The 11,669-nt window shown below is 46.6% G+C and overlaps 1 protein-coding gene across 1 annotated transcript in view; it reads left to right on the top strand.

The window, feature by feature from the left end:
- The first annotated feature begins 376 nt into the window (after positions 1–376).
- PDGFRL (platelet derived growth factor receptor like) overlaps positions 377–11,669 on the top strand; it is a 33,922-nt gene continuing 22,629 nt past the window's right edge. The window contains exons 1-2 of the mRNA XM_023748190.1: positions 377–422; positions 2,888–3,218. Of these exons, the coding sequence (XP_023603958.1) occupies positions 377–422; positions 2,888–3,218 (377 nt within the window). The remainder of the gene's footprint in view (positions 423–2,887; positions 3,219–11,669) is intronic.

The following is an 11,669-nucleotide window of genomic DNA, read 5'->3' as shown; positions in this document are numbered from 1 at the left end:
TCTAATATATGCCTCGGGAAAGCATCTCCGGCCTTTCCAGGAAGGGTGTGCTCTCATCCCTGGCATCAAGTTTTGTTTGACTTGGAGCTCATTGTCAAAGCCCAGGGCACAGAGACAAAGAAGCCCCTTAGACCAGTGATGGTGAACCTTTTGAGCTCGGCGTGTCAGCATTTTGAAAAACCCTAACTTAACTCTGGTGCCGTGTCACATATAGAAAAGTTTTGATATTTGCAACCACACTAAAACAAAGATTATATTTTTGATATTTATTTTATATATTTAAATGCCATTTAACAAAGAAAAATCAACCAAAAAAATGAGTTCGCGTGTCACCTCTCACACGCGTGTCATAGGTTCGCCATCACTGCCTTAGACAATGGGGCTGCGCGTGAGGTTTGTGCCAATGAAGGGAAACTGCTGCGGTATGTCCATCTCTATGTGAACTGAAAGGCAAGGGCATGAACCCGAGGAGACTCTGGACCTGGAGCCAAAGGGTCTGGTTTGTCACCACCTTCTTGGGGACCTGGGTGAATGACTTGGCCTCTGTGATCTCAGTTTTTTGCACCTGTAAACCAGGAAGAATAGGAGCTCCTTTGTCTCCATCACCTGTTTATCATGGAGATCACCATGGGACGTTATCATGAGGTTACAAAACAAGGAGCACTTAACTGGCCCCTACTGGGGTCAGACACTGCTCCCAGGATTTAAAATAGTAACTCGTTTATCCCCCCCCCGCCACCAATCCATGAGATCATCATTATTACCATACTAGAGGCCCAGTGCACAAAATTCGTGCAAGAGTAGGCCTTCCTTCCCCCAGCTGCCAGCACCAGCTTCCCTCCAGCACCCGGAACACAAGGGGACCCAGGCTGGCTTCCCTCGGACCGCCTGCAGGCACCTGGAAACTGGGCTGGCTTCCTCTGGCCCTGGCTTCGTCAGAAAAAACATCTGAAATGACATCCAGTCTAATTAGCATATTACCCTTTCATTATTATAGATAGTTCTCAATTTACAGATGAGGAATCTGAGGCAGAGAGAGGCTAGGTAACGTCCCAAGATCACACAGCTAGTAGGTGGTAGCCAGGACCTGAAGTCAGTAATGATATTTAATGGTGTGTGTGTGTTTTTTAAATTTTACCACCTATTTCTCTATAAAATACAGTAGTCTCAAAAAACGCAGTGGTAATGTACTTTCACTTTTATTTACCTACAATATAAATTCTTATATGTTTTAGGCGTTTGAGAAATACATAGTTTGGCTGAAGAGTGGTATTTTTTACAAAGTAGACATGGGATTTGGGAGTCACTCAGTCCTAGGACTGTCTGGGTATCTGTAGGGTCACTCACCTGACTCCTTTAACTTAGTGTCATCACCGTAAACCATTGACCAATTCCATGGGCAGCCAGCTGGACCAGCTATAGTTAGATTGACAGGTGGGCCTGTTTGGTCAAAAGGTTAAATTACTTTGCAGGGATAATAGCACATGTTTGGATGCATATTATTCTTAATTAGGTCATCAAATGCTCCTGAGTGGGATAGCCACAGGATCTGATAACTTACAAGTCAGACAAGTTGTGCATGTACCCTAACCGGGAATTGAACTGTGACCTCCTGGTTCAGAGGTCGACCCTCAACCACTAAGCCACGCTGGCCAGGCTGACTCACCTTGTTTTGTCACCTGCCTGGGCCGCTGGCATAAGAACTTGTAACACTTGTCTTTTTGCATCTCTTGATCCCAATTTCAACGTCTTTGTACTTTGGACCACTCCAAGCCTTTTGTACACCAAGGTCGTACTGGATAAATACATCCATCTAAAAGGAAAAAAAGGATTTTCTCCCGATTTATTCCACTTCTTTTAAACAAATGCCTTGTGATTCCCTCAGTCAGCCATGGTTCCTGTGGTTATCTGGTCAAAATAATACAGGATGTTTATCTACGTTAGTGAGTGAGACTTGGAATGAGGTTCAGAAGACCTGAGTTCTGCTCTCACTTTCTGCCAGGACCAGCGCTGAGCAATTTATGTAACTTCTCAGGGCCGCCTTCACTTTTTAATCTACAGCCTGAGGACTTGACCTCAGTGACCTCTGGGGGTCCTGTAAGTGTGGACACTGTGATTCTGTCAGTCTTTGGGCTCATGCAGGCAGACACGCTGACTGCAGTCTCCTTCTCATCCTGCCGGGGGCACCAGGCGTGTGGCTGCCGAGCTGGGGGACAGCTGGGATTTCGGGAGCACGGGTTCAGTACTTGTTTCTTACTAAGCCTTGTGTTCTTATGGACATTGTCAGCCCCTGGCACACAAAGACGCACTGTCCCCGCTTGTCTTGGATAAAATTCCTAAAGGTCCAAAATCTTCTGAGTGAGCTTGTGGTACCGATTGTATCTCCACTCACTGGAGACAGCATTTAAACAGTAGATTCAAACTGAACACTGAACGCCCTGCGATTACAAAGGCAGGCACCAGGCCCTGCGAGTGGCTTCCGTCCTGCCATTCCATGTGACCCCTTAGAGAAATACTAGTAGATTCCCTTTCGGTCATTCATTGTCTTAAAAACTAAAGAATGAACCAAGAAAATAGTGATTATTGCTGAAAACAATGTTGATATATGAGGAGTGGGGTATTAAAAAGTGATCTGGCCTGGCCGGTGTGGCTCAGTGGTTGAACCAGGAGGTCACAGTTCGATTCTGGTCACGGGCAAATGCCCGGGCTGCGGGCTCAATCCCCAGTAGGGGGCATGTAGGAGGCAGCTGATCAATCATTCTCTCATCATTGATATTTCTCTCTCTCTCTCCCTCTCCTTTCCTCTCTGATATCAATAAAAACATATGTTTGTTTTGTAAGGTGATCTGTCTTCGTGTTAAATACTCTGGGTGTGTTACTCCTACAGCCCATTGTTCTCTCCTCACATTTGTACTAGTTACCGGCCAACACCCTCCGAAGAACAAGCGTCCAAAGGAGCCAGGAGAGAACAGAATCAAGCCCACCAACAAAAAGGTGAAGCCCAAGATTCCCAAGACAAAGGACAGGGACTCGGCTGATGACTCAGCGCCAAAGAATCAGTCTATCATGGTGCAGATGACGGAGAAAGGGCGCTTCCAGAAGCCCGCTGCCACCCTGAGCCTGGCGGCGGGGCAGACCCTGGAGCTCCGGTGTAAAGGGAATAAAATTGGATGGAGCTACCCCCCATACCTGGACACCTTCAAGGACTCCCGCCTCAGGTGAGCATGCGGATATCTTTTATTTTACTTACACTGGGTCAAGGGTTTGTTTCTTCCCCTCAGTAAATATTGTATTGTTTCTGACATTGATCATTTCACTCTACCAGCTTATAAAAATGGATGCTCAATGGGCAAAAGACATTGAATTTATTTCTTTGACCAGTTACTAAAAAATTATTGCAAATCCTATGAGCGGTGGTTAAAACAATGACATTTTATAGGAAGCTATAAGACAAATAATTGAAACTGTGATGCATCGAGGTATTTAAGAATGCAGATTGTAAAAAATGATGGATCCGATGCTGTATGTTACTTTTTTTCAATCATAATGAAAACGGAAATGAGCTGACAGGACATTCCTAAGAGCAAGTTGACTGCATGTTCAACACAAAGTCATATGTCTGCACAAACCCCACCTCCAGTCTGCATCTCCCGCAAGGACACCCCCATCCACTCAGCTGCTCTGCCAGAAACCTGGGGAGCATCCTTGCCTTGTCCTCTCCCATCACTCCCCACATCCAGTCAACCACCACGTTCAGCCAATTCAGCTTCCTCAGAGCCATAAACCTGTCCTCTTTCCATCTCTGGTGTCACTGCCCCAGTCCCAGTGGGTGTCATCCCTCCCCACCAAGCCCTGGTGTGTCCTCCCCCAACTCCTCGCTGCAGCTAAAGTGATGTTTAAAAAGTGCTCATCTGGTCCTATCACTCCCCTACTCATCACTGGGCAGGTTTCCACTGGGGCTGGAGTCCGACACCCTCACATGACTGCTGAGACCCTCCCTGCTCTCCGCAGTCTCTCACCAGTCACCTCTCGCCTCTCGATTCGTGTCTCTGCTCTCGCTGGCTGGGCTCCTGGGACATCATCAAATGCTTCAAGCGCTCGGGGCCTTAAAACTTGGCTGTGCCCACTCTCAGCCCCTGTTCACCGGCCAACTTCAGCCTCAGAGTCACTTTCTCTGGGCAGCCTGTGTCAGGCCTCCCTACGTTTATTCCCATGGCCCCTGGCATCCTCTTCTGAGAACTCTTTATCTTTATACCTGCTTCTTCTTCTTTAGTTTTCTAATCTGTGTTTTTCACTGGGACTTAGCTAAGTGCTTGGCCTTTAGCTTTATCTGTTGAATGATGGAATGACAATCTTTCCTCCCTCTTTCTCACACATATACACCTTGGAGAATAAATAAATTAAAATATATGTATAAGTAATATCTCTCTATCTAACCTCTGGCATTAAGACCTCTTTTACATTTTATTCTGAAGTTACTCTTCTGGCTTCATGGCGTATAATAGTGTAGGGTTTTTCTTAAGGGATATTTGGTTGGAGGAGTGGAGGGTGAAAGAATGAAACGGATTTTCCCGTTTTGATCTCCACTCTTGAAATAAACACATGGTGAGTGTGTGTGTGTGTGTGTGTATATGTGTCCCTGTTCGTCCGTCCCCTTAGAACAAATCTGGAACTATTTATTCCCACAAACTTTTTAAGTGTCTTAATTTACCAAAGTCAAGATTTACACACTTAAAAAAAAAAAACAGATGGAGTCATTTGAAATTACTCAGAACATTTAGTCTTTGACTTACACAAAGTTCCTAAACCTAGATGACTTGGCCCTTAAAGACTTAATAGGAGTAGCTTCAAAGTTATGTTAGCCAAAATATGTTTGAAAAATAGCTTAAGGACTCAAAGTAAAGTGAACATGAATCTGAATGGAAAAGAAATATCCACTAGCTGAAGAAGCCAATTTCGACTTAACATTAAGTAGCATTCATTCAAAGCACAGTTAGGGCTTTATAAGAAAGTAAAGACAGATGTGGGCCCCCAAGGACTCCACAAAAAAAAAATGTGGAAAATATGAAAAACACCTAGTCATAACTCTCTATCAAACAACAACCAAAAAAAAATCACAATTTATTTGACACCAGAGATTCAACAAATCGACTCTTGACATCTTTCCCGGAACGCGGGGCCTTTGGGTAGAAGAGAAGCATTCATTCGGTGTTTTCCTTTCCCGTGGAATGAGTTCTTTCCGTCGTTCTCACAGGTTTGGGGTTGGAGGCTCTCCTCAGTGGTTTTGAGCCATTTTGGTAGCTTTCTGGAATGAAGTTCACATGCTGCCATATTTGTCCAAATGGGATCCTCTGACCATAAGAGGGAGTGTGTTATGGACCAGAGAGGTCAGGCTGATGCACAGCCAGATTGCAATCCTGTCTTTACCACTAACCAGCAGAGTGGTCTTTGATCAGTAATTTCCTTGGAACCCTGTTTCCTCATCTGGAGATAATAGTACTTATGGTAGGTGCTGCCTGGCCCCTGGTAAATGTTCAGTAAATTATGACTAATGGTTACTAGGCAACGCATATTTCTCAAGCACAGGGATCCAAAAAACCTTTTGGGATATTTCATTCTGACCAGCACTCACATTATGCACAGCTAGAGGATCCAAGAAAGTGTGTACACTTCTCTCCCACTTTCCCTTAATTGATCAATTCTTTGTCATCTGGGACCTGTGTCCATCTTCCCCCTGAAAGTGTCAGCCCCTCTCTAGCCAGTTTGGCTCCATGGATAGAGCGTCGGCCTGGGAACTGGAGGGTCTCGAGTTCAATTCCGGTCAAGGGCACATGCCTGGGTTGCAGGCTTGATCCCCAGTAGGAGGTATGCAGGAGGCAGCAGATCAATGATTCTCTCTCATCATTGATGTTTCTATCTCTCCCTCTCCCTTCCTTTCTGAAATCAATAAAAAATGTATATTAAAAGAAAAAAATGAAAGCGTACGCCCCATGAGGGCAAATACCACATCTGCTTGGTTCCTGGTCAGATTCCTAGCACCTGGAACAGTGCCCGGCACAAAGCAGAACTCAGGAAATGGTTTCCTGGTTTCCTCAGGGGTTTATGACCTTGTCGGAAGTCAGTTCCTAGTCACGCAGGCCTTCATTTATTCAGCATTTACAGATGACTACACTTAGCGACACTGCTTATTGGAACGTGCGAGCATTTATATCCAGGGCGCTGTGTCACCTGGATCCATCCCTGTTATCTCGGAGTCTGTTGTTACTTGGCCTCCTGGAGCCATTCATCCGTCAGTTGACCCTCTTTACCCATCCTGACCCCTGTCTTCACTTCTCTCCCTCTTTCTATCCTAAACTCTTGAACACGTCTTAGGTAAGTGACTTTGCCCCCTGTTTTCCTTCCTGTCCAGCCCCGAACGAACCTGTTTACCTGCTTCCTCTGGTGGCACATGGACACGGAGCGCTGCTAAGGAAACCCGGCGGCTGGCCGGACGGGGGCTGTTGGTTCCTGGTCACCTCACTTGTGCCTGGCAAAGCAGAAGACATTTCTCTGGGGAACTCACTTTTTTCCTCTTCTTAAATCTCTGCTCTCCATCGCTCTCACTCTCAGCGAATTAAATGACCACCTAATTTACTGAGAAATTGGGCCCCTAGAATTGCCTCACCTTCCTTATTGCATCTCTTTCTTCCCTGCTCTCACAGCTTTAGTGGAGAAAGAGTTTGTCCACTCGACCCAGGCCAAAGTGTCATCTGTGCTCTGGATCTGGTCCTTACAATCTTTCTCAGGAGCCTCAAGACATCAGGTATTGCTTCGCTATTCTGGCTCATCATGCTCCCCTTCTCAAGGGGATTCTCTCCATAAATCTTCTTCATCGTAGGAAACCCCAGCTCAGTCCCCACTACCCTCCGGCCACCTTCCTCTCTCTCTTCTTACCTTCACAGCCAGACCCCTTGGAGGAGTCTCCCTCTACTTTCATCGTCTTATTTCCCTCTCCTAGCCACTCTTCAACTACCGCACCTGGCGCCTGCCCCTGCTCCACATGCATTTATCACCAAGGTCAAGGTCACTAAATCCAGAGTTCACTTTTCCGTTCCCTATGGCTGTTCCAGTAGGTCCATCCGCAGACGGGAGCCCTCTCCTCTTGGCTTGCACAACGCCGTATTCTTCTGGTTTTCTTTCTGCCTCGCCGGCCTCTCCTCTCGGTATCCTTCCCCGGCTTCACATCCTCTGCTGTTCCTGCTGTTAAATGTTGGTTCTGTGCCTTCTTCTCTCCTCACTGCCTGCTGCCAGATGCCCTTCATCTGCCGTATGTTAGATTACATGTTTCTTCTAGGCTCTAGATTGAACTCTCCAACTGCCTGCTCACCCGCCTGGACCCTTCAGGAGCCGTTCTCTAGATGAAACCACCTAACACTGAGCTCTTGGTCTTCTGCACACCTGGTCCTCCTCCTGTGGCCTTTAGCTGATGACTGGCACTAATTGCACCCAGTTGTCCTTGACCAGCGGCCTGGGATTCACCTTGAAATCATCTTGGACACTTCCCTTTACATCCAATCAGCCCCCAGGCCCTAATGGAGCTACTGTTTAACTCTTTCTTGAATCTCCCCACTTCTTTCCACCACAGCAGCAAAAACCCGAGTCTCTCACTTACAGTAATAGTCACATGACTGCCTCCCTGCACCCAAACCCTAACCTGATCTCAGTCTTCCACGGAGCACTCAGATCTTCCACAGAGCGCATCTGGTCCTGTCATTTTCCTGCCTCTAACCCTTCAGTGGAGCAATTCTGCTGCCCTTAGAATAAAGTTCAAACTCCTGGCATGGCCCATAAGGCCATGCACAGTCCGGCCCCTGCCTTTGCCTTCTGCCCCATTCATTTCAACACACGGGGATTACAGCTCTCCACCTGCAGATCCCTGCCCGCCACAGCCTTAGTGAGAGCTCCTTGCTCTCGGACCTCACTTCACCGGCCCCCGTTACACATCCTCACTGCGCACCGGTCGCCAATGGTGCCGTTACCGTGTCCTCCCTCGCTGATGTTGGTGTCCCTCTGTAGGCTGGAAGCTTGGCAGAGGTGTCTGTTTATGCATTGGCGCTTCCCCAGCACCCAGCACGCTGCAGCTTCTCCACTGGTGTTTCAGGGAGAGAATGGTGCTGGGCCCCTGAGCCTAGAGTTGGTCTTAAGTCAGGGCCCTGTGATCATGAGTCCTGTGTCTCCGAAGTTTAGAGATGAAAGGGACTTAGTGCTTGTCATGCTTACGCCCCTCTTTCTAACAAATGAGGACACTGAGAATCATAGGGGATAGACGGCTGGTCCAGAGAGACAGACCGGTGTGGGCAGCATGAGTCCTAAACTGTGCCTTCCTGCTCAGAGTGTGGCTAGTGGCAGAGTGTAGACCAGAGAACGCCTGGCTGAATGAAGGTAGCCGCTTCAGGGAAGATAGATGTGTTGTCTACTTTTTTTTGTTGTTGTTGTTCCTTGGATACTAGACTAACAAATCTGATTTCTACAGTTAGGCTTCAAAACAGAAATATAATTCTTTTCCAGGGTGGTGGGTTGAAAGTGGCTGAAGTTTCACATTGATTTCAGATGTTTTGGACACTAGGTGTTAAAATATTACTGTGGGCTGTTGAGAAAGGGGAGTTCTTAGGAAAGGCTGTCAGTGATCCCCACCCTAGAGGTGATGCGTGCCTTCTGGTTCTCCAGCCTCATTCTGTGATGCTTTCTTTGGCCTTGGCAAACACGTATCATTAGATGACCACTAGATGGCAGTGTTCAACTGTTTTCCTTTCGCCAGTAAAAAAGCATTTCCAATGAGGGCAGATTGGGTAAAATAATTGTACACTTGTGTTTATGGTTCTTTCAGCCTTTTAGCCCACTCAGTGGTCACAGTTTAGAGTTATATTTTAAGCATCATAGAATTCAACTTCCCAACAAACAAATTAAAAACGGCGTGGGCATGTGTCAGATTATGTACCCTGAGTACTGCTAGTCTGCCCAGAGCACTGGGCCTTTTGACTGGCTTAGTTGGTTCCTCAATGGCCACAGTAGAAATTGATACAGATTTTTATTCCAGACTCAGTATATCCCAATCACACAGATATCCATTCTCTTCTTTTTAAAAAAAATATTTTTTTATTGATTTCAGAGAGGAAGGGAGAGGGAGAGAGAGAGAAACATCAATGATGAGAACGAATCATTGATTGGCTACCTCCTGCAGGCCCCCTACTGGGGACCAAGCCCGCAACCCAGGCATGTGCCCTTGACCGGAATCGAACCTGGGACCCTTCAGTCCTCAGGCTGACGCTCTGTCCACTGAGCCTAACTGGGTAGGGCTCTTCATTCTCTTCTGCGATCAGAAAAAGTGAGGATACTTTTCTGACAATAGTTATTAGTATTGATTGTATGTATGTTGCCATTCATTGACTGCTTACTGACTCCTCTGCCTCATCCCATTTGGCTTCCATCTTCCGCCCTCCCTTATTTTATGTTGTTCTTCTTTTCCAACAAGTGTTTATTTTAGCATCTACAGCAGTCACAGTCCTGTGCTATGTGGATGCTGGAGATACGATAGTGAGCAAGACAGACACGACCTCAATAGCTATAGCGCTTTTATTCTTGGAGGAAGACAGACTATTTAATAAGCAATATTGATACTTAGCTGTGTGAGTGCCTTGCTAGCAAAAGTACAGGGTTAGGGAGGAGAAAACTCGAGCTAAGTCTGAAGGTAGAGCGTTAACCAGCTAAAAAGGGGATGGGAACCCAGCCGACATGGCTCAGTGGTTGAGCGTCAATCTATGAACTGGGAGGTCACGGTTTGATTCCCAGTCAGGGCACATGCCTGGGTTGTGGCCTCAATCCCCAGTAGGAGTGTGCAGGAGGCAGCCGATCATTGATGTTTCTATCTCTCTCTCTGAAATCAATAAAAATATTTTTTTTTAAAAAAAGAAGGGGATGGGAGAAGAAATGTAAAAAAATTCCAGAGGGAGGGAACAGCATGAGGAACTGCCTAGAGCTGGAGCATTGAGGGTGTGTGAGGGAGGTGCTCAAGGTTGTGGAGGAGGAAGAGATGACGAAGTAGAGATGATGTTGGAGATAAGCCAGAGTCAGACCATGGGAGGCCTTGTCAACCATGATGAGGAATTTAGAGTGAAACCAAGGTCAATTATGAGTCACTGACTTGAAGCCTTTATGTGTAGACAAACATAGAAAGCACAGAGGGATATACACCACAGTGTGAGGGCTATTGCTTCTCACAGCCTTTAGGAGCGAGACAGCGCCCCTTCTCTGTCTCAGGTGTACCCATCTCTCTTCATGTGTTCCATCCCTGATTTCCGCGCGCTGGGGTCTGTAGACATATTCTTGGACCCAAGTTTCTTTACAAGAATTTTTTTAATGTTGCTCTTATTTTGTAGATAATATAAAAAACATTAATATAAGAATATTCTGGACCATCTGATCAACCTCTACTGGGCGATCAACACAATCCATTTCCATCTTCTCTGGAAACATTTTGTTTCTTCAGTCTCATCATAGCACACGTCCTGAGCTTACATACAGCAGGAGATTTTTGGTGCAATGCAGAGCCTGGGAGGGAAATCAGAAGAGACTTAGAATTAGTGGCCCGGACGATGGCTTACCTGTAAATCGCTGTTGAGTACGAAGAGGGAGACGTTGGAGATTTAAGCGAGGTTGTTAGTTAGCAACGTCACAGATGTAAAAACAAGCTGGGGTGACATGTGGTAGTCAAGAACCCCAGCTCTGCACCTAGCAAGTCCGGGTGCAGGCATTGCCTTCCAGGATGTTCCTGTGGTGTCTGGGGAGGTTAGCATTTTTCAGCCAAGAACTGTGCGTTCAGAGTGGGTGGGGCAGGTGGTCTTTGATGGCTGGTCTCCCTGAAAACAATAACCAGCTTCTGGAGAGGAGGGAGGGCGCCTGGGTTTCCACTCGGCCACAGTTGGCACCAGCTTTCTCCACCCACAGACAACACAAAGGGCGGGTGGGCGAGGAGGCAGACAGTGGGCGCCAGGCCAGTCCAACCCTGCGCCCCAGCACCCGGAGGAGTGTGGTCTGGGACCATGTTAAAAGAAAAAGAGAAAGCTATTAAGAAGTGTTGATCAACGGACTCCCTCTGTTGAGCAAGAACCTATATAGACTTTGGTAAATATTATCGATCATGCTCTGGTATTATACTAAGGAAGATGTCTTTTTCTTTCCAATTTATTTTATTTTGCTCAAATATATACGTGTGTGTGTGTGTGTATGTGTGTGTGTATATGTATACATATATAATTAGCCATTTTGACCATTTTTAAGGGTACAGTTCGGTGGCAATATGTTCACACTGTTGTACAGGTGTCTTTAGTTCAAGCTCACCTCCTGTCAAAGCTCATTTTACTTTATTTTCTGAGCAGAACAAATGAAGACAGTGAGTTTCCATGAAAGTCCTCTCCCTATGTCTTCCTCCTTCCCTGGAGGTGCCGTTGGGGTCCAATTTGCGTTGGGGAATCCAAAGCAGCCACCAAACTGATACTTACCTTCAGATGGATTTCTACCCCAGAAAACAGTGGAATTAAAGATAAGTAACTTATCCTGACCGGAAGGGAGAGCTCTCTGTGCCCAGACTCCATGGCACCAGCGTCAGGTCCTCCCGCAGTTCCGGAGATGGC

Source organism: Myotis lucifugus, unplaced genomic scaffold, assembly GCF_000147115.1.
Source record: "Myotis lucifugus unplaced genomic scaffold, Myoluc2.0 scaffold_1188, whole genome shotgun sequence".
NCBI lineage: Eukaryota > Metazoa > Chordata > Mammalia > Chiroptera > Vespertilionidae > Myotis > Myotis lucifugus.
This window is presented reverse-complemented; position numbering and strand designations above follow the sequence as displayed.